At 35.5% G+C, this 23,502-nt stretch overlaps 2 protein-coding genes across 6 annotated transcripts; one reads left to right on the top strand and one right to left on the bottom strand.

Moving 5' to 3' along the window:
• Positions 1-5,984: 5,984 nt before the first annotated feature.
• Positions 5,985-20,127, top strand: LOC128864067 (forkhead box protein C1-B-like). Of its 5 annotated transcripts, none has more exons than XM_054103555.1 (8): positions 5,985-6,086; positions 13,630-13,734; positions 13,807-13,885; positions 14,010-14,365; positions 14,425-14,503; positions 14,561-14,618; positions 19,659-19,721; positions 19,851-20,125. In XM_054103555.1, exons 2-8 carry the CDS (start codon positions 13,655-13,657, stop codon positions 19,940-19,942), a joined length of 807 nt encoding a protein of 268 aa, XP_053959530.1. In that variant the 5' UTR covers positions 5,985-6,086; positions 13,630-13,654; the 3' UTR covers positions 19,943-20,125. The 5 variants fall into 5 exon arrangements, with proteins under 5 accessions (XP_053959530.1, XP_053959531.1, XP_053959528.1 ...); XM_054103556.1 differs by having other exon boundaries at positions 5,985-6,268; XM_054103553.1 differs by lacking the exon at positions 5,985-6,086 and adding an exon at positions 6,287-6,572 and having other exon boundaries at positions 19,851-20,127.
• A 1,199-nt stretch (positions 20,128-21,326) lies between these two features.
• LOC128863995 (DNA damage-regulated autophagy modulator protein 1) lies at positions 21,327-23,182 on the bottom strand. Its single transcript, XM_054103451.1, has 4 exons — positions 23,018-23,182; positions 22,605-22,726; positions 22,135-22,522; positions 21,327-22,070 (listed from the first exon to the last, which is right to left on the bottom strand). The coding sequence occupies exons 1-4, from the start codon at positions 23,080-23,082 to the stop codon at positions 21,905-21,907; spliced, it is 741 nt and encodes a 246-aa protein (XP_053959426.1). The 5' UTR covers positions 23,083-23,182; the 3' UTR covers positions 21,327-21,904.
• Between the last annotated feature and the right edge of the window lie 320 nt (positions 23,183-23,502).

Here is a 23,502-nt window from a genome sequence, read left to right as displayed (position 1 = left end):
CACATGCATTCACACACTCAGTCGTTCTTCAGACGTCAACGAAGTTCATTGGTAGATTTTTTTTGTATATCACTAACACAATTTAATTTTTTTTTGTAAACACACCCCAATTGACATCAGCCCATCAGCTGATTCTGCCGAATTCGGTCAGCACCAAATAACGGTCTGCTAAATAGCACACCTATAAAAATCTTCTCACCATGGAAAAAATACAGAATTAGCGACATTTACGAATCGCCGGATTCACCCTTCAACGTCGTTCCATTTTATTTAATTATTTATTCAACTGCTACGTCACGGATGTCGGAATCTTATTATCTATCTTCCTGGGGCCCGCGATATGCAAAATATTGGTTATCACTCATATAGCTACTGTATGAACATGTTTTCAGCAATCGATTCTTTGAAGCCAATTTTTCAATTTTATTTAATAATAATAAAAATACAAATGTGACCTGGTCTATGAAAAGGTACCTTACGTGTCAAAAAATCATTTTTCACTTTTTTGTTGATTCGAATAGTGTGTGAAAGGCTCTTTAAAATGGTGAAAACCAGAAAGTCATAATTTGTTTAAAAGTTTGTTAAACGTAAAAAAAAAGAAAAGTACAAATACGAAAAAGACTGATTTTTTTGTCATGATACAAATTAGAATAACGAAGACAATAATTTGTGCAAATTAAAAACTGAACTATTCCTAGACAGTCTGAGGTGTAATGACGACGATACTGAAGTCCGTTTTCAAAAAATTTGTTAATATTAATATTTAAAAAAGTTACAAAGGCTTTTAGAAGTTTAAACTTTAACTGCTGTTTTCTCGAAAACTTGTTTTCGCACGTAAGGTACCTTTTCGTAGACCAGGTCACAAATAATAACAACAATAATCCTAACGATTGCCCTCCTACCGCCCAACCGACATGAAGGAAGCAAAACGCATGTCGTACGGACTATTTTTGTTTTGGCGCCGGGCCAATATGGGCATGAGTATGTTAAGCGTCGAGAAACTGTTCAGCTACAGAAAAAAATGTACCAGCTCCATAAAAAGTTCGAGATATACTACCGTCAATCATGCGCTGAGAGAAGATTGTACCGTTCTCTTGATGGTAAAAAGTGTTTCAAAAGGAAGCATTAACATTAACTGCCGCTAAAAGAGATGGTTTGGAAATTGATAACCTGAGCAATTTTATCATAAATATTGACAGCATCAATTTGATAGGACTAGAAAGTGTGGCAAAATTATTAAGCTTTAGACGACTATTGCATGGGAATATATCATATAGCGAGTCCCATCGACAATCTCTTAAGAAACAAAGTAAAAACTCTTTTCGAATGGATTCTAACTTACCTTCATAAGCAAATTTGATATTGAGGGTTCCAAATGATCGAACCCTATGCCAGTAGCGGTCTTACTTAAGTTGTTAAAACTGCTTTGATATCCCCACATTTCCATTTGAAAAATTATCGCAGATGGCTTTTCATCGCATAACTTTTTATAACAAAGAAAATTGCGTGCAATATACGCCATGCATTTTCGAGTCAAGGAAAGCATTTCATTGAAAGAAAACTAAAAAAAAAAAATGTCGGCAAATCAATCTAGGGCAGCGAACCTTATGAGCTAAAAATGTACCATATAGATATTAGTTTCTTCTTCTTCTTACATACATACATACATATCATCCAAAACGTTGGAAATTTCGTGGATTTTGCAAGGACTAGCAATGCCGCTGGTATGTAATTCTTATAATTTCCAAATATCTTCGCCCTGTTGAAAACCCCTATATGTACATATGTATGCCGATATTTTTGCATTGGCTACACCGTTTGCGAATGTATTCTACATTACACAAGTAGTTTAAAACAATTTTGAAATATACCTTTAATTGTTTTAAAAATGTTTAATAAAAATTAGTTGTAACTAAAATTTATAAATAATATTATATATTTATATCGCAAATTAGCTGCTCAAGCTTTTGTACCATACATTATTCCACCATTAACCCCCAATTTAGGTGGCTAAAAAAATCCTTGGTTTTATTAGAATTAGTTTAGGTCTAAAACACAACAGAGAAAACTGTTGTTGTTGTTGTAACAGCATATATCATACATTCCCCATATATGTACAGGGAATGCTGCTGGATTGACAGGCCTTCATGTTGCCTGGACAACCCTGGTCAGGTCTTTGCCTGCTGAGTCCTTGGCCAGATATACATAAATCTGGTCATTCCGGTAGCATAGAACCGACTGTCATGGGAACGAATAGAGACATTTTTTTTTTGTTTTGTTCAATTCTTTGTTTTGTTGCATCACCTTGGAGGTGCTTGTAAAACATTAAACGAGTTTTTCTCGAAGCCACTGTTTTCAAACATTTACATTTTATTTTGAACTTCATAGCCGTTTCATCATTAAATATTAACTTTATTTTTCATAAAAAACTTACTAATAAAATTTTGTTTACAAATCCAACCAATTAAAAAAAATAATAATATTGTAATTTCTACAAATTGCAATAAAAAGCCTTTACCTCCAAAAGTGAGAGTGCCAGCACATAAGTAGATTATAAAAAGTCATTTAAAAAAAGGCGCTTTCGTTTATTGGTCTGTAGTCGCCCTCTTGAATTGGAATTATAAGAACGAATTTGTTTTATAAATTTTTATGAAACAATTTTCACCGAATAAGTAATAAATAAACCTTCTGTGAAGAGATCCCAGCCTTTTTTCCGTATTTCTACCTAAAATACCATAAATGCTTTTCTTGGGCGCCAGAGCTGTGTACCACTTAAATAATTGAATATGCAACTGAAGGGCTTAAAACGAGCTCCTTATCCAACTTATCGCTTGCGATTTGACTATTCTCCTTCTCCTAATTCTTGCAGCTTCTGCAATAGTCGAAATGAGGTACATTTAATCTTTGAGTATGTCGGCCTCCGAGACAGAGGCCTATGATCGAAGCAATTAACATAGAGACGTTTTTCATTAACCGAATAAGAAGCGCCTTTGGGCGCCTATCGTACCATTTTGGCCAATTTGTTTTTGTAACATTACAATCTCCATATCAAGAGCTAGACGAGTGGTAGTGCCCTCTCCAGCTAATTTGTCTGCCTTACATTTCTTTGCTATGCCACTCTGCCATGGTCGCCATATCAAATGGATGCACGGCAATTGCGAGTAATGATGGAATTAGTGACCACCCCACCAAGAAATTTAATCGCCGCTTGGCTATTGGAGTAAATATAGATTTTTCTGAAGGTAATCATATTTTTGCCTAACCAGACAAAATGGCTAGAATTTCAACCTGAAACACGCAAAAATAAAATAAGAAGATAAAAAAATCCAAATCCAATTTTATTTTTGTAACTTTTACTAAATTAAAAAAAAAAAAGATTTTGAATGATGGAAATCTTTATTATGACCTTTATGGAGGGCCATTACTTGTGTGTTGGCACCTGTTTAATTCACAAGTGTCAAATAGAGTGGACGTACGCCGCCATTGGCAAAAATTATAAATTTTGCGATAGGGTGATTAATATTGGGCCAGAAAATTGGTGAACTGCGGTACAAGACTAAAAAGACCAAAGCGGTACAATGACCACAACAGTCGCTTCTATACCACTGGAACGATCCGGCCAAAGACTGTCACTTGTATGGGGAATGCTTATGCTGCAACAACAAGGCATGACCGCATTTGATAAAACTTATTCAAACGAAAACATTGTTCTTAAAATTGTACCCTTAATACTTAATTTAATTATTTCAATACTTTTGTATGCTACTTTAATTTAATAATAAAATAAACACATAACAAATAAAACAGAAGTATATAATCATAGCCTATAAATAAAATTGGCCTGGCAGCGTAGGCGATGGCACAATGAGCTGTATGAGCTTTACGACGACATAGGCATAGCGCAGCGAATAAAGATCCAGCGGCTTTGTTGGCCGGGTCATATCGTCCGAATGGATACAAACGCACCGGCTCTGAAAGTATTCGATGCGGTACCAGCTGGTGGTAGCCGAGGAAGAGGAAGGACTCCTTTGCGTTGGAAAGATCAGGTGGAGAAGGACTTGACTTCACTTGGTGTGTCCAAGTGGCGTCGGTTAGCACGAGAAAGAAACGACTGGCGCGCTTTGTTAAACTCGGCCAAAATCGCGTAAGCGGTTATGGCGCCAATTAAGAAGAAGAAATATATAAATAAATAATATCCTCAATGGAAATTGTTCATAAAAGTACGGAAAAATTGAAAATGTTAACTCTTTTTTATAAAGAGCCCTGTGAGTTTCTCTTGTCTTCACTCTTCACTTCCTCATGACACCTCAGCGAATGTGGAGAGGAGTCAAGATATATATGCACAAATAGTTTGGAATTAAATTCGCTTGTATATATATGTATGTAATTGGCGCGTACAACCTTTTTGGATGTTTGGCTGAGCTCCTCCCTTCTATTTGTGGCGTGCGTCTTGATGTTGTTCCACAAATGGAGGGACCTACAGTTTCAAGCTAACTCTGAACAATATCTGCCGTTTTATGAGGAGCTTTTTTATGGCAGAAATACACTCGGAGGTTTGCCATTGCCTGCCGAGTGGCAACCGCTATTAAAAAAAACGTTTTCTTCATTTCGGTGTTCTACCGAGATTCTCTCTGAATTCCGAATGGTAGTCACGCACCAACACATTCGGCTACGGCTGCCGACTAAATTCGCATAAGTTATATTAAATTTTAGGTTAGGCTAGGTCAGGTTAAATGCTTTCCCATAGACAGGACGCTCTTGGGCGAAGATATTAAATTCGTACTTTGTAATCCCATTATAGGTAACAAATTATATTTTAGTAAAATTAAATAAAAATAAATAAATGAAATTGAAAACAGGCCCATAACAAATATAAAAAGTGAAATAATCTTTTTTTATGAGCAGCTTTTTTAATGACAGAAATACACTAGGAGAATTGCTATTGCCTGTTGAGGGGCGACTGCTATTAGAAAATACTTTTTCTATCATTTTGCTGTTTCATGCACGAAGATTCAAACTTATGCACTTCCGAATGGTAGTCACGCACCAACCCATTCGAATACGGCAGCTAATTATGTATATCTTAAAAATAATCTTAATCAAGATAAAAAAAATTAAACGAAAAAATCATAATAAAATACATATAAGAATAACGAACAAGCAAAGCATTAAAGAAAGGAAAACGAAGTAAAGCAAAACAGAAAAAGGAATTAGGTCACATTAGTAAATTCGATGTAAATTTTATTTTTGATAAATCAGAAATAATTAATTAGGAACTAAGCTTCCTGTTATACATACATGAATCTCATTACAATATTTATCAGGCTCGTATGTTTTTTCCACTCATCATAATCTCCTCAGACAATCATTTATTGCATTTAATTTATTTTTCATTAAAATAACTATTAAAACTATATATAAAAAATTAAAGCATTGCTGATCGATCAACTACAAAATCTCAACCTTATCAGTTTCTAAGCACATCTATGCGTACATATGTATGTATGTTATACGTATATGTTACAGATTTTTGCATGAGTGTGTGTGTTGAGACATTAGTCGCTAGCTTTAGCAAGTGCATTTCTCAAATTTAGCAATTACCAATTGATGTAACGGAATGTAGGGCACATTTAAGGGCATTGTCGTGCTTTTATTTTCGCGAAAGAAACGACCAATAACAAACAGCATTTGACTTGAGCGAATATGCAAACGCCATTATATACCATAAATGTGCAACACATATACATACATTCATATGCACACGTACATGCATGTACTTTTACTTAATTGTAGGCTAGGGCGAAAATGCAAACGATTGCATATTACAAGCGTACGTACATATGGGAATATTTAAATATATACTTGCATACATTTGTAGGTGTACATACATATGTTTCTGGAAATGTTTGTATGTGCGTATGCTGGAGAATTCTTATTTTGCAGCTTTAAATCGAAACATCTTATGTACTGTTTAATTGCAGTCCGACACTTTCACGACGCTACAGATCAAGTCATTAATCGACAGACGGACTAGTACATTTACATCCATTAACAATATTGTATTGAAATTTTGAGATTAAATTTTAGTAAGCAGCAATTTAGTTAATTATAATTTACAAAAAAAAGAAACATATCATAAATTAAGTCTTTATGTTTATGCTGTGGGGCCGTTATGAATGCGTTAATAAATTTATAAATAAAAAATTATTGTTTTGATTCAAAGTATAAAATTAAATGATTATTATAATAAAAAACTGTTTATTTTCCGGTAAGTCTGAGAATAGTGAGAAGTGTTTTGTGAAATCGGGAAAACAAATGCGGAAACGCCGTCGGGAAAATTAAGGAAGTTTAAAATATACATAAAAAAAAAAAACCGAAAAAAATAAAAAAATAATATTATAAAAATGGTGATGAATTTAAGTGAAGTTTAAAATATATATAGATATATCGGCTTGGAAATCGTTGAAGTCACAAGAATGCAGATTTCCGAAGGCTTTTCGATGATCGAATCTAATATTATTTTAAATGAATCCTTTCAAAAATTTCTTTCGCTATCCACAAAGTTTTACACCGTAAGCCAGCTGCAAGCATAAATTTGCAGAAAGGGTTAGGTTACCTTGAATTAACGTAAATGGTCTTTCAAAAGTAACGCTTAGGTGTCAGTAGCGAATAATTTGTAGATGGTACGGCTTTTTATGCCATCTTTGACAACTGTCAAGTAGATAGATGTAAAATTTTATACGTTAGAACAACGCGTTAAAATTATTGAAACTTATTATGAAAATGGTGGATTATTAAAAACAACACATCGCAGAATTCGTGATTTCTTTGGTGGAAATAATCGTCCGAAAGAGTCGACAATTTAAAGGAGAAAATATTTTAAGAAACTGATTTTGAGGATAGAAAAAGAACTGGCAGACCAAAAACTGGACATTCTGTTGAGAATATTGCCGTTGTAGCGCAAAGTGCCGCTGAACAATATTCAACATCGATGCATATCTCGACGTTCTCAACAATTAGGCATTCATGAATCGACATGAAAATCTTAATTCTCGTATGACAGTCTGTAGAAAACTGCTCATAGTGCACCCTTAAATGATAACATTTTTCACATTTTCAATTGTTAATAGCCGTATTTTGAATAAACACCTGAATTTGAAACCTGAACGTATCTAAATGTGTACATATTGTATTTTAAAACAACATCTAGGCGCGACTTTTGAAAGACTCTTTACTTATAATATACCTACATATTGCATGCGGCCGCCGTAGCCGAATGGGTTGGTGCGTGATTACCATTCGGAATTCACAGATAGAACGTTGGTTCGAATCTCCGTGAAACCAAAATTAATAAAAACATTTTTCTAATAGCGGTCGCCGCTCGGCAGGCAATGGCAAACCTCCGAGTGTATTTCTGCCATGAAAAAGCTCCTCATAAAAAATATTTGCCGTTCGGAGTCGGCTTGAAACTGTAGGTCCCTCCATTCGTGGAACAACATCAAGACGCACACCACGAATACAAGGGAGGAGCTCAGCCAAACACCCAAAAAGGGTGTACACCCCAATTATATATATATATATATTGCATGCAAGTTGTTAAGACCCCCTTCTAGGATGTTTTTGCAACTTTAGGAGATAGTTCTTGATGAAATGGTACGATGTTGTGCCTGGTGAAATTTATTTGGATGACACTCGGTATAGAATGAAACTCGATCCAGAATTACGATTACGGATTACGGCACGCAATAACACTAGCCAATAAATTTGAAACTTTTGCTTTTATCTGAAGCCTCGATATGCGATTATTATTCTTTGTTATGGATATAATAATATACTTATATAATAATAATATTGATATAATATTATATACATATGTATATTTTAAATAAACTTTTTCTATCACATCCCACTTCCCAGGTAAAAAGTCAAGTCTAGTACCACGATTTTCTAACAAACCAAAATACTCAGACTTTTATAGATGTTTAAATATAAAGGGACATTTTTTTTGTTGCAGTTCTCATTAGTACAGGAATACAGAAGCAACACTTACACATAAGGCTTCAACAGCAATGTGAGAGCATAGCCGGCTACTATTTTCCTTGAAACCGTTTTTCGCATGCAGCGACATTTTGATATAATCGTTCTCCGTGTTCGTCACTACATTACCCCAGGTTTTCAGGGGAAAAGCTCAAATGCGCCCATTTTATAATAGCAGTCCAACAAAACTTTATTTTTTCGTGGAAGTTAGCGGATTCTTGCTAACAAGGACATAAATAAAAACGTACCACGCCTGTTTTTCAACATCGCTAAGAGTAGATGGAAAATATGAATCTTCAATTAGCTTTTTATTGTCGGGACGTACTAAAACACAATTTTTGATTTTTGCCTCACTAAGCTTAGAGAACTTTTGCCTGTGGTAATGGAATGCAGAACCATCCCTGCTTAAGCGTATTACAAAATTTTTTATGAGTCCTAATTTTATGTACAATGACACCATAATTTGGCTGCGATTTTGTAATTGATGACACGTCGTCATTTCAGAAATTTCAACTTGTATTTTGATATTTCTCAAAACGTCCCCTTAGTATAACAATAGCCTATGTGCTCATAGGCTATTATTTTTTTATTGAATTTTTGGATTCTCCATCGTCGATTTTATATGTGGTCAAAATTTTGTCAAATTCTAGTTCCACAAAGTGGGTCAAAACGTCAGTCAAAAAATAATAAATATTTACAGACATAACGAGATTTGAGTGAGAGCTACTTTCGACAAAAAGTTTGAAATTCATTTTCTCAAAACATCAAAAAATTTATAGGCTATTTTAATACTAAGGGGACGAAAAGTGATATTATGACCCTCAAAGTACCTCCCATCAACTGCAACGCACTTATGCCGGCGTTTGATCCAGCTCTCGAAACATTTCTGGAACTCTATTCTCGGTATAGCCATTAGAGCCGTCTTCGATTTGTCTATTACTTCCTTTCGGCTGTTAAAACGCGTTACCCGTATTGGTTTTTTGACTCGAACAAGCATAAAAAAATCGCAGGGAGCCATTTCAGGTGAATTCGATGGTTGTTGAATGCTTTGCTTCGTTCTTGGTAAAAAATTTACAGATAATGATGGCGCTGTGGGACGATGCGTTATGAAGGCGTAAAATCCACGCGTTGTTTTCCCACAAATCCTATCTTATTTGGCAAATTACTTCACGTAAACGCCTTATAACGCCCAAATAATAGTCCTTATTAACTATCTGACCTTCTGGCGAAGATTCGTGGTATTCAATACCGTTGTAACCCATAAATACCGTGAGCATTGTTTTTTTTTTTTGACTGAAAACAACTAGGTTTCTTTGGTCTTGGTTCATTCGGAGCTCTCCACTCATTGGCCTTATGTCTGTATTGTGTGGCGTACTCATAAACCCATGTCTCGTCTCCAGTAATGATGCGTTTAATGATTATTGGGTCGGATTCAACCTCTGAAATCATGTATTTGGCGACATCAACGCGTTCCCTTTTCTGCATGAAATTCTGTAATTTTATATTTTAGTTATTAAAGTAATGAACCGGCTATTTTTTGTTTGCAGTAAAATACTATTTTCGGGATACCTGCAAATTAATAATCGAACGATCGCAGAAAATATAAAAAGATATATACAATCATATCTCTGCCTTCAAAGTAAAATGTATACAATTTTTTATTATTAATCAACCTCGTTATGAAACAATATGAACCGCCTCAGATAATTTTATGCTGGTGAGTAGTGAAAGTAGTGAAAGCCGCCAAACATCTCCATCAAAATATGACGGACGTCAAGCTGAACGTCAGGCACTTATTATGAGAAGCTTTTTCTTGGAAAAAATGCACTCGACGTTTAAAAAAAAACGAAGAAAAAAATAAAAAGTCAAAATGTATATAGATTTTTATTATTAATGGGGTAGCCATTGCGAAACAATATGAACCGCCTTAGATAATTTTATAGTGTCGAGTAGTGAAAGCTGCCAAGCATCTCCACCGAAATGTAATGGGCGTCTTCAAGCTGCCCTACAGTTTATTGTATCCTCCGAATATCACAAACTTTTTATGAGAAGCTTTTGCATGGCAAAAATGCACTCGACGATTTGCCATTGCCTGCTGACGAGCCGACCACGAGTCATAAATATGGAGCTAGGCGACTCCTCTGGAAGGAGTTTCATAATCTGCTTAAGGAAACTAATGGCAGCGTTGGAAAAGTTACCGTCTTTGTTGACCAAAGTCAGTGGTTACAAAATTATATTATGGAGCCAACGTTGGCCAAAGGGTAAATAAATAGGCTATATACTTCTGCAATAGTGTAAATCGACAAGAGTTTGTGTATGGAGTGCAAAATCGTTGCACAGATTTACACGGTTCTTTTTTGGACAGGGCCCAATAATTTGTTTTTTCACTTATAACAGGGACTATAAACTAAATTAATTTCAAAAAGTTTACATGCCATACTTCCATAGGATTGAGTGCAATACAAAAGTGGGCATATTCTTACATCGAACTGATTGAACTCCGAATGAAAAACGACTATTGTCTGAGTGGAAATTGGATGTGGTTTGGAAGAGCATATCTATCTATTAATTTGCAGCATCCTTGAGGTTAAGATTAAGATTATTTCAGAAATATGTCGCTGGTAGAGTGCGCATGATTTCCAGTCAAGCCTATAAAATCCCAGTAGAAAAAGTTGCCGACATGAAAAGTGGACGTGAAATGCCGACAATTCTTTAATGAGAAGGCTGAGGCATTTCGTATGTATGTTGTTTGGGGTTTTATGCCATAGTGAGGGAAGCCGTAAGGCTGATGTTATGGAATGGTCAACATTGGCCAATAATAACTGCCTCAGAAGCTGAATGCATATTTCCAGGGTAGCTTTGGTCGATGCCATTGATCTCAAAAGTTGTGCTACTTCTTACTTATTGCCGGAGCTTCAGAGAATTTGTGAAGCTGTTCTTGTGCTACTTCTTACTTATTGCCGGAGCTTCAGAGAATTTGTGAAGCTGTTCATGACAACTTTATTATCCTGGTTGGGAACAAAGTGCTTTAAAAATCGGTTCGGTTAATGAAAGTTATAACTCCAATAGTTAAGCCACAAGTTCATATTTGGTTCGACAACCATTCGTTGGTTAAGGCCGAGCCAAACTGACCTTTTCTTTCGTTAAGTTGCGCAAATTATTCCATCCCAAATGCAAAGTTGTTCTTATGAGTTTGGTCACGCATGTAATTTTTGTGTCCGCTATGGATGTCGAATCATGTCTGGTATTCACATATTCAAACGTGTAGGCTAACGTAGAATTCGGTGTACTACATAATGAGAAGTGTAAAAAAATAGGTAACCACTTAAGAAACACTGCAAACAGCCAATCAACTGTACCCACTACAAACATGGGTGATAGCCGCTGTTATATTGAAAGAAGGAACATAAGGGTGAACGATATGAAGTGTTACCAACTTCACACTGCTTGTATCTGTAAAACAGCTCATGACATCAACGTCAAAATTGTTCTAATGACAGTTTAATATATTGTTTATAAGCCATCGAAAGCATTTGCGTCTCAGTTTTGTTGAATTTTTTTATTCTGTGATGGAATTCAAACGTAATAGTGTAATTGCGTTATATTTGGCTGGAAAATCACAACCAGCCATTGTTCGTCAGCTCAGTCACCTCAAAGTGAATAAAATGTTTGTGTATCGCACTATAAAACGTTACAATGGTACTGGTAGCATTGCAAAACGCTGTGGAGGTGGATCAAACAAAACCGCAACAACGCCAGAAATGGTTCGTGAAGTGAAGGCTCGACTTGAACGAAATCCACGTGGAAGTGGAGGAAAAATGGCCAAAGAACTGAAAATATCGCAAGACGCAAGACAAGCATTCGACGCATATTGAAAAATGAGCTCAAGGTCAAAGCTTACAAGTTCCAAAAAGCACCCCAGCTAAAAAAAAGTTCGGAGCGAAAGAGCAAAGGAGTTGTTGCGCTTGAACGAATGTGGCGAATTTCCTAATATTGTGTTTTCTGATGAAAAAAATTCCCAATTGAGCAGTTCATAAACACTCAAAACGATCGTGTTTACTTGACCGAACGCTCATACGAGAATTTGAGCCTACGTATGGCCACTCGAAGCAATTTCCCTTCGCAAGTAATAGTTTGGGCCGCAGTGATCGCTGATGGACGCTCTCCAATCGTTTTTATCGAGTCTGGTGTCAAAGTGAATGCAACTTATTATCGGGAAAATGTTTTAGAAGCTGCTTTAGAGCCATGGACACGCAAACATTTCGGTCGTACAGCATGGACGTTCCAACAGGACTCGACACTGTCTCATAAAGCTCGTGTGAACCAAGAATGGTTAAAAAATCATGTTCCACACTTCATTTCGTCCACACAATGGCTTTCGAATTCGCCAGACCGATGGACTATTCCATCTGCTCCATTTTGGAGAGCAAGGTGAGGACTAAAAAATATGCCAGTATGGATGCGCTGAAAAAAGCGATTATACGAGAATGGGCCAAAATACTTCAAGATCACATTCGTGCAGCATGCAACTCATTTTTTTACCATTTGAAGGCTATAGTCAAGGCAAAAGGTGGTCATATCGAGATAAAGTGAATATATGTTAAAATTGTAATCATTTTTGAACAATTTTGTCTTTGAAATCAATAAAAACTAATTTTACACAAAAAAGTTATGGTGTTTTGAAATTGTAACACTTCATATCGTTCACCCTCTATATAGAACCAATAGAGAAGAGAATATGGTCTCAAGATTTTTACTTAAAAAAGAGAAATTTACTACCGGAACTGAAACTGTCATCATATGCGGAACTAAAAAAATTTTACGTATGGATAATAAAAGGTATGAACCTTTATTAAATATGTTTTGAAGCCATTAATTATAAAAAAAATACTTCAATAAGGGACTCTATATCAGCAAATGAGAGACTATCAATAACGTTGAGGTTTTTAGCTAGTCAATCATTGAAGAGCTTACATTTTTAACAGCTGTTTCTTTTCATTGTATTGGAAGAGTTGTTTTTGAAACGTGCGTTGTAATAAATACAGTTTTGAAACACGTCATCAAAGTAAACGCCTCGACTTGAAATTAGATGTGGGGAAGTAGGAATCTGTCCGATATTCAGCATCAACTGGTTCAGGTTGTTTATAGCAGTTTTCAAATTCTCATTTCTTTCTGTTGTGCTACGAATTTCTTTTTCCTACCTTTTGAAGTGTACGGCATTTGTTCTTAAAATTAAAATAAAACGTAACAACCAAAGATCAAAAGAATTTTTCGCGAAAAATGAAACCCAATAAAGGGTGTAAGCGCCAATTATATAGTATATATACAGATATAATTACCTCTAAGTTTATATGGTGCTTGTTTTGATCGGTTAAATAATTCTTTAGATATTAGAAATTTTAGTGATCTACCCGTTTTTGGCGATATCTCGAGAAGTAAATAACGGAAAGAAATAGTATGCGGATTTTCGGACTCAGTGACCTATTTAACATAGGCATTGGCTTTGGATGGGCTGGTTCTCTCATCATTAATTTTAGTACATCAATTAATCAAAATAAATTTAAAAGAAAAATGTGTTTGTTTATTTTTTAGAGTCTTCAAGTACCTTATTGCTAACATGCATAACTCAATTGGACGCACATCACCAGAAAAATCTTGCTCAGAGCTAAAATACACTTTTGAGTCAACCAAAGAGAAGTAAAAATCTTATCACGAAACACAAAAAAAGGAAACTTAAAATTTTGAATTTATTTTTTGTGTGTTCTGCAGGTCCACCACACAAATAGCGGATATTAATAGTACAAAGCCACCCTACAGTTATGTCGCACTTATTGCAATGGCCATTCAGGTATGCACTTAGTTAATTTGCCTTTGGAGATCTCCCAATTCCCTAATTTGAGATATGTAGTTTGAAGTCTACACTTAAGCAATTCGCCCAAATATTAATTATAAGTTTGTTTTACATATTCTAGAATTCACCTCTAAAACGTGCTACACTCAACGAAATTTACAGCTACATAACATCGCGTTTTCCCTATTTCGAACAAAATAAAAAAGGTTGGCAGAATTCCATACGTCACAATTTAAGTTTGAATGAGTGCTTCATCAAGGTGCCCCGTGAGGGTACGGGCGAACGAAAAGGGAACTACTGGTCTTTGGATACGCAATACGAGAATATGTTTGAGAATGGCAACTATCGCCGAAGACGAAGAATGAAACGACCTTATCGTTCAGTTGGACACTTTCCGAAACTACTAACAGACGCCTGCCCTTCGAAATTGATTTTCAATCATACGCCTTGTCAGACCTACTACAGATACAACACAAAGTAAAAATTATGTGTGTGTTCCCAAAAATTTACATAAATTTCAATTAAAATATTTTCAGTACTCAATGGATACCCGCACAACCTTTGTCTAGTTACGGTCCTCCTCCAGTAAGAAGTACCTATCCGAATAATTCAGTTGTAAGATTTAATGCCTGTGTTGATGTAATCAAGTTTTAATTTGTTTCTAATCGATAGGCTAGTTTTTCTCCGCCTTTATTGGGTGCGAACAACTACAACAGCATTATCAATCCAGGTAAATAACAATTAAAGTCCAGAGAACGTCTAAAACCAGATCAGCTGCAGTACCAACCCGTTCTGTTACCAAAACCAGGTCAGCTAAAATAGAAACCAAGTGATTCAGGTAACGGGTGGCGGCGCAGAAATGCATCTTCTCGGTTTTAGACGTCCTCTACTACATCTATTTTTCAATCGACAAAATTATTTTTCGGTTTATCGAACAAAAAATTGATACTTTCATACTTTACTTTAGTAGACGTTAGCGATTCTTATTAGGTTCATGAAATATTCTTAGTACTACACTTAATCTAAGTTCGAGATTTTGTTAAGAGACGTAGTGACTTACAACCACATCATTATTTGCTCCCCTGTTAACAATCGGCTTCTCCCCTTATCTTAGATAATTTTATTTAGAGTTTCTTCTAATAAAAGATGGCAAAAAATTAATCATCTATTTTTGTTTTTCCATATTTCTTTTTTTTACGCACTCCATTGCTTGTATGTTTGGGTACTGTAGCCGTTTACCTCTGTCTGTATTGACGCCATTTGCAAAAATCTTCCGATTGGGTGATTAATTTTGTCAAAGTAAGCTGATAAATGCACTCCTGCTTCGATAATCCACGTCGAAAGTCATAATAAATCATCGAAATTTTTCTGAAGTTCATTCTATCTTTAAGGCAATATAAATATCCCAAACTCACTGAAAAAAGAGCAAAAAAATACCAAGGTTTTCTATAATAATATCGAATTAAAGCTCCTCGGACGCAGGGTTGCAAAGGTCCAAAATATATTCGCATCCACCCTATTCATCTGACAAAGCTTCCGCTGCCTTTTTTTTTTGCTTTGGAAAACTTAAGTTTTGGTGAATACTTTAAATAAGAATTCGCAGCAAGAAATTTAGTTGAATTCCCTAAAATGTGTTTCAAACAGATTTCTTATGATTGGATTATTCGTTGGCGTAAATAGGTCTGTTTATGTTAAAATTATCCAGTAACTTTCCAGTAACTTAATTTCCGAGTATTCGCTCTAAAAGCAAAAAATATCAAAAAAGTATATGAACGCAGAAGCAGTAACAATTTGAAAGCTTTACGAACAATCGCAAAAAATTTCAGTTGAGTTACCTCGTTTTAAATAAAAAAAAGCAAATAAAATGCAAAATAATTAAAGAGCTTAATATCACAACATTTTATTTTGTCTGCGCTAATTTGTTCCATTCATCATCGCTGCCAGAAGAGTAAAGAATATTCTATTAGCAATTATATTGTTGTGGCAATCATATCTTTCTTTAAATTTTCCTTGCTTCTATGTATACGAATATTGCCAAATTAGTTAACCAATAATTACAAGCATAAAACACAGAAGACACTTTCAATGTTTTCGATTTGAATGTCGGAAACTGCAGGGACAGTGACTGGAGGCTGTGATTCAGACATACATCTCATCATACCTCTATATCATTGGTCAATTCCTATTCAATGTATGACTTTAAATAAACTATACATTTTATCGATAATATATCAGGTCAGTCCATAAGTTCGTGCGTTTTTTAAAGGTGGTTTTAAAATTAATAAAAGGTAGGTAGGTAGGTTTGGCAGCCGCATCGCACATAGAGACAACGATGCCACTTAGACCACGGAATGGGTCCGTTGTGAGCCGCGGGGGCAGGGCTACATTTCCCTTTCCATATTGAACCATCCTGAGCTTTTGACAAAGTGTAAAAGGTTGTTGATACCTAAAGTGTATAGATTATCTATATTCGTTAAGAAGTAGGATTTTAAAAATCGGTTTCTGCTTCTGGCTAGAGCCGGGCATGTGCAAAAAAGGTGTTGAATTGTTTCCAATTCCTCCTCATTTCTGCAGCTACGACAGAAATCATGCGTGTATACGCCTAATCTCCTTGCATGATTTCCTATGAGACAATGTCCTGTGAGGGCCCCTACTAAGGTCCTGATTTGAAGTCTACTCAGTTTTATAATACTCTTGGACAGACGTAAATTTAGCCGTGGCCATGTTTGCCTAGCAATTTCGCAGGTGTTAGCACTAATCCATCTCTGATTTGCAGAATTGATTAGCGCGTCCTTAATTAGAAGCTTACAAGTTGCGAGAGGTATCTCCATAAAATTACTTATGTCTGGCATACAGGTACCTTCTCTTGCAAGTTGGTCTGCCCTACAGTTCCCTGGTATATCTCTGTGGCCTGGGACCCAGCATAATATTATACGATATTGTTTGGCCATCTCATTTAGAGATTGGCGACAACGTAAGACACTCCTTGATGTTGTTTGGAATGCATCCAGGGCTCGTAGGGCAGCTTGGCTGTCTGATAGAATGCAGATATCCGTTGATGATATTCTGTTTATCTTTAAGCATTTTAAGGCATCATGAATAGCGTTTATTTCCGCTTGAAAAACGCTACAGTGATCCGGTAATTTAAAGGATTCACTAATAGAAAGCTCTTCGCAAAATAACCCTGATCCTACACCGGTGTCCATTTTAGATCCGTCCGTGTATATCTTAACGGGTGTGTTGGGTGTTGGATCTTCTTCAAGCCATTCCAGTCTAGATGGGATTTTCATTAGGAAATTCCTTTCGAAGCAAATAATGGGTGGGTGATAATCACAGTCACTGGGTATATCCGTGTAGGAGTCTAAAATGGTTGAATGTCCATGTGTGACAGTTCTCTATTGTGAGCTCGCTTTGAGCCTTAAAGCGGCGCAGGCCGCTGAGTATTTGCAGAAGAGATCTAGGGGTGGCAGATGTAGCATGATGTCCAAAGCCATGGATGGCGTGGTTTTCATGGCGCCACATATTGCTAGTTCCGCTGATCTCTGCACCTTATTCAATAAATTAGAATAGGTTTTTTTCTGCATAGCACACCACCAGACAACATTTCCATATAGAAGAATGGGTCTGACGACCTTAGGTTTAATTCCCCAGGTCTTACCTAAAGCTCTCTTACAAATCTCCTGAGCACCGATTCTCCTAGTTCCGCTTCAATGATTCTGCTATTTAGCATTTTGCCAATGAAGCCTACCAAGCCCGGTTCTACCCTAAGATCAATGAGTGCTGCCGTAATTGCCCCCCCTTCAACATTGTTAAAGGCCCCTTCAATATCAAGGAAAGCGGCTAAAGTAAATTCCTGTTTGTGCAGTGAACTCTCTGCCGTGTAAATAAGGTTATGTAGAGCTGTCTCTACCGATTTCCCTTTCGTGTAGGCATGTTGTGACGTAGACATAAGATTTCTATCTATAGTTAGGCTTAAGTGAAATTCTATCAACCTCTCCAAAGTTTTCAATAGGAAGGAGGAGAGAGATATCGGTCTTAAGTCTTTTGGATGGGTAGGTGAGTTTCTACCAGCTTTTGGAATGAAAACAATTTTGACTTGTATCCACTTAAGAGGTATATGACCGTAGAGAAAGCAACCTTTGAAGATTGCTAGTAGCCCGTGTGCTAGATATCCGGCGGCCTTTTGCAGTTCCACCGGGTAAATACCATCTGGGCCCGGTGATTTAAAAGGTTTGAAACTTTCAATCGCCCATAAGAGCCGATCCTCAGATATAGCATCTATTCTGACTTCACGACAGTGTACTGTATCCTCCATGTCATGCCCAGTAATGTCTGAGCAGCCTGGAAAATGAGTGTCGAGTAAAAGTTCTAGAGACTCTTTACTGGTTGTAGTGAAAGTACCATCACTTTAATAAAAAAGATGTTTAAAGTATTTATTGATCAATAATATATTTTTCTTCATTATTTACAACGTTACAACGTTTAGGCAAATTTTTAATTCCCTGCTCAAAAAATTGTTTCTTCTTGGAACCAAAATACGCTTCGATATCCCTTTTTATAGCTTCTTTTGAGGAGTAGTTCTTGTTACTCATATGGGATTGAAGTCCACGGAAAAGGTGATAATCACAAGGTGTAATATCCGGAGAGTGTGGTGGATGCGGCATTAGCACCCATCCGAACTCGTTCAGCTTGCCTAATGTTTACCTTGCGGTATGAGGTCTTGCGTTGTTGTGGTGAAACAAAACTTTGCGTCTATTCACTAAAGACGGTCGATTTTTGTTAAGTGCTTCATTCAGGTTTGATAGCTGATGGGAATAATAATCAGCAGTTATCGTCTCGTTTGGTTCCAGAAGTTCATAATAAACAATACCGGCCATATTCCACCAAATAGACAGGAGAATCTTCTTGGGGTGAAGGCCATCTCTAGGGGTTGGTTCTGGTGTTTCATCTTTACCTAACCATTGGCGTTTGCGAACAGTATTATTGTGAAGGACCCATTTTTCATCACCAGTAACGATACGGTTCAAAAAACTTTCATTTTCAAGCCGTTGCAGCAGCTGAGAACACACATTCACTCTCTGCTGAAGGTTGGCGACGGAAAGTCTATGCGGAACCCATTTTCCCAGCTTTGAAACCTTTCCCAACTGAACCAGGTGCCTGTGCCAATATATCAAAGAAAATATAAATAGTTCCGTTATATTCCGCGAATAATTTTTTGTATGCAAAAATCGTACAAAAGTGAAATTATGGGTAAAATACGCACGAACTTATGGACTGACCTGATATTTACTTACATTCTCCTAAGAACTTTGATCCAATTCGCAAATTTGAATCAGTGTTTATTTTTACTTTGCTTACAGCTGCTTTTCTCACTTGCAAATCCTTACAAGTCAGTAAAAACTCGCAGCTTCCCCTCAAAAAGAAATATAATTTTGCTCTCTCACTTTCCCCTACTTTGCAAGTTTTTTGGATACGTGAACAGCAAATTAATTCCACGAACACCAATTTATGAAGAGACCTTATATTACGTGTTATGACATTAAGAGAGCTATTTTCTACGAGAGGCTTATTCAAAAGTGTATTTGTAGTAATCTGTTTAAAAGTCCAGTCAAATTAAGATATTTAATTTAATTTTGAAATATTTATTGCAATAAACGCCGACCAAAGATCGATCGACCCGCTACTTTTTATTAATTTTTCTAACAGTTGCTCAAATATCCGAAATAAATTAAAATTAAAGTTAACAAAACGATTTTGTATACATTTTCAGAAGGAATTTCAGCCGATGGCACAAAAATGATGGACCCATGTCCTTGCCCCATTTGGAATACAAGTACGAGTTTCTTACCTCTGAATACTATTCACATACATACATATTTAATATATAAATATACATAAATGCACTTCAAAATATAATTATATTTTATATTCAATGTTTAATTTTTAATATTTTATTTTACAGTTCCCGATTTGATGATAAAAGATGAGCTTTCGTCATCAAGCCCTTGCGACGCTACATTGATCACTTGTCAGAAGCAATTCGCCTTACATTAATGCATATGACAAAAATAATAAGGAAAAATATTCTTATACATATATTTAATTTTAACGAGTGCTATAAAAGTAATTGTATTATATAAAGGTCTCTCAAAAAAAATTTAAATCAAGCAAATACTAAAAAAAGAAAGAACCTCTGTATGAAAAAAGAATAAAGAGTGAGATTCTTCATCAAAATAAGCGTGAGATTTATTGTTCTAAACCGGATGAAATATTAGACCTTGATCGAGTAAAACCAGTGTCATTCCGGTTGTTGTTGCTGTTGTTATAGTAGCATAAACATTTCCCATACAATTACGGGGAATGCTGCTGGAGTGACACCTCTTGGACGGATTTATATTTGCCAAATTTTCGTAAGGACTGTCACTCCAGCAGCTCTCAACATAAAACCGACTGTTTTGAGAACAGTGCTAAAAACTAATTAAATCCGTTTAGAACCTTATTTGCATCAATCGAATCCACGATCTATCGACGATCACCGGAACAGTTGATTCTACGTACCGAAATTCAGTATTTTGTATAGCAATGGCGTATTTAAATATCAATAAAGGGTGATCAATTTAGAGGTATCGGATTTTAAATTGAAGTAAAACAAGGACAATTCAAATTGATTGGACAATCTGTATTATTTTTGTGTATGTAGAATCGATCATGACATTTATTTTTTTAAAGATATTCCATTTCAAATGTCGGTCGCAAACGTTCGTGAATAACTTTAGTAATGTTCCAATGCCTCAATCGAAGCTGGTTTATCCACAAAGCATTTAGACTTTACATACCGCCGCAAATACAATAAAAGTCCAAAGGTGTGATATCACTCGATCTTGGTGGCCAATCCATTGTTCCTTGTTCACTCTTGTCGGGAGCATAGGGCCTCAACAAGACTCAGTCTTGTGTTGATTTCGTTAATCTATTTTGATTTCTGACAGGGTAGGTGATTAGCCTGCCATTAAGTCAAAAATGGGGCTCATCGCTGTACACCATAGGTTGGTCTGAGCGTGCGATGAACACTTATCGCAGATTTTTTAAAACTGTGTAATTTGTAAACGTTGTTAAGGCGTAAGTATTTCAATGATAAATGTCAATGAATACTGAAAAAATTATGTATTTAGTTTGACAGTAGTCACGCGAGATCTGTCAAAAAAAAGTACCTGCAATCAACTTAAAACATTAAAATAAGATTCTTTCAAACTTATTTTGAAATGAAATATTCTTTCATCAAATTTTTCTTCCATATCGCAATTACTATTCGCATCGTATTACAGATTAAGCGCCTTCTTTAGATTGATGCACCGCTACCGCTAGATGTTTTCTTAGTGGAACACCAAGCAGAGTCACTGCGGCCAAACACAACCAACCCATCGAAGAGAATCATACATCTGTGAATTCATGGGATAAAACAAATTTATTGCTTGTACGTATATCATATAAGTAGGTATTATACTAAGTACATACACATGATTAGTGAACAAAAATTACTTAAAAGAAAAATAAACTCGCATATAAGAATAATTCAATACAAAAACTATAAGTGCATTTCATTACTTTATAGTTTTTAATTACAAAATACCGGACATACCGTCGGAAACGAAAAAAGGAACTATTTTGACTAATCAATCCCAAAAAATTTACTACAAAAATGATTATTAAATCCTTATACTCATGATGGCCATTAAAATTGATAGCTTTTTCTTTTACCATTATTGGTATCGAACTTCAATATACCAGAATTGAATCAAATTAGTTATATTTTATCATTAAAATAAGGTCATATTTGCTGGATAATATTATAATCCAAGAAAACATAATTTATCACAGCACCTTTATATATCTTTGGAAATACATAGCACATACTATTTTTGAGTTTTAGTACTTATAATATACATACTATATATTCGTCGTTGTTTGTTTTGGGAAAACAGGAAAATTCAATGATATAAATAAATTCATTTGGAATTTTTACAAAGTTATTGAATATGAGATCAACGTCAATTCCGGATGATCAAGTCTAACATCGCGAAACTCCTCCGTAAAGGTCAAAATATAGAAACAGAAGATAGTAGCCATAATCCACTCCGATATTGAGCTTATTACGTGGAAATACCAGCCACCATCCGAAGGATACCTATAAAGAATTAATTTAAATATCAAATTTAGAGAATTCTTCGTTACCGATAGCCTTTCGTTACCATTGCCTAGGATTTTCGCCTTTGAAAAGAATATGTGACATAACCCCAGTAACGGCGATCAATATGAATAGAACAGTGCAGCAAATGGACATTCCCAAACGAATGTGAGCGTATAATTTCGTACTTGCAATCGGATAAACCATGTAGGTAATTAATGCCTGCAACCAAAAGAATACCGTGCCACAGCCAAAGCAACAAAATGCACCGGTAAAGTGTACGATGCGTACATTAGTTTCCTGAAAGTTTCCAACAATGCTTATGCCCAAACAAGAAGCTAATCCAAACCAAAATGCAATCTTATTGTAATGCAGTAGTAAAGAGCCCAAATCGGGATGATGACTGTATAGTTGCTGAATTTGTCGGTATCGTATATAAATTGTGATGCCCACTGGAAGCAATCATGAATTAAGGCAGAATAATTCGATAACGTTATCAAAGATATGTACATATACATACGTATTCTCACTTACATAGGATGCTGCCAAAATTTATCAGCTGCCCAAATACGCAACTTTCTGGGGAATATGTGGCATCATCACTGATATATGGCACTGTGGGCACTACGTGACCCTGAAGAACAGCAGCGATATAACTAAAAGACAAAACAAAATAAATTTATGTAAAAAATAGAAAAGCAATGCATGATAAAAGATAAGGACAAGTGGACTGATGTGTTTAAATTTACAGCAGATGTTTCATGTTATGCCCCACCCAACTGTTTTATTATTTTGTAAATGCATTTGATATACGAGTATACCGATAAAATATGATTCATATAATTAGATTTTATAACAAAATGAATTTCGCTAATGTTTATACAAATCGACTTAACAAAAACTTGCAACGCATTTCCATTAAGTGCTTTTAGTAAAAAATTACTTACGTTCCTAGAAATGTAATATGAAACAGTAAAAAAACTGCGACCGGCAACAGATATATATACGACATTTTCCAGGATATTTTATCAGTAACGAGAAGATAAAAGTCAATTAAATCTGCAGTCTTGTTTATTCTGATCAGAAAAATAATAATATCCAATAGGGTTGCCAAGAACATAGATATGGAACTAAAATCGAGCTGCCACTCTTTTTTGTAAGTACTAGAATTGTAGGAATAGAAACTCGATTCTTTATTAATTTTTATTGAACATATGGTAAAAATTATAAAAAAAGTTGGCTTTCATGCTTATTAAAGACGTACGGAAAAAGTTAGAAAAATTCATAGTTCAAGTTCAAGTAAATCTGTACGCAAGTAGGTAGAAAAAAAAATTAAAAAATTCTTGTATTTAGTTTTAGATCTTTTTAAAACTAAAAAAAGATTTTTTAGAACGGCAAATTATTTATTTCAATTAATGGCGGCCGCCATAGC

This window comes from Anastrepha ludens, chromosome 5, assembly GCF_028408465.1.
Source record: "Anastrepha ludens isolate Willacy chromosome 5, idAnaLude1.1, whole genome shotgun sequence".
Classification (NCBI taxonomy): domain Eukaryota; kingdom Metazoa; phylum Arthropoda; class Insecta; order Diptera; family Tephritidae; genus Anastrepha; species Anastrepha ludens.
Note: the sequence above shows the minus strand (reverse complement) of the source record. Positions and strands in the feature narration are given on the sequence as shown.

Excerpts from the sequence above, each read along its gene's own strand:
- LOC128864067 (XM_054103552.1), top strand. The coding sequence starts at position 12,776 with ATGGTCTCAAGATTTTTACTTAAAAAAGAGAAATTTACTACCGGAACT. Across the intron at positions 13,735-13,806 it reads TTTGAGTCAACCAAAGAGAA|GTCCACCACACAAATAGCGG; the intron begins GTAAAAATCTTA and ends TGTGTTCTGCAG. Across the intron at positions 14,366-14,424 it reads TACTACAGATACAACACAAA|TACTCAATGGATACCCGCAC; the intron begins GTAAAAATTATG and ends AAATATTTTCAG.
- LOC128863995 (XM_054103451.1), bottom strand. The coding sequence starts at position 23,082 with ATGTCGTATATATATCTGTTGCCGGTCGCAGTTTTTTTACTGTTTCAT. Across the intron at positions 22,727-23,017 it reads CATATTACATTTCTAGGAAC|TTATATCGCTGCTGTTCTTC; the intron begins GTAAGTAATTTT and ends TTTGTCTTTTAG. Across the intron at positions 22,071-22,134 it reads GGCGAAAATCCTAGGCAATG|GTATCCTTCGGATGGTGGCT; the intron begins GTAACGAAAGGC and ends AATTCTTTATAG.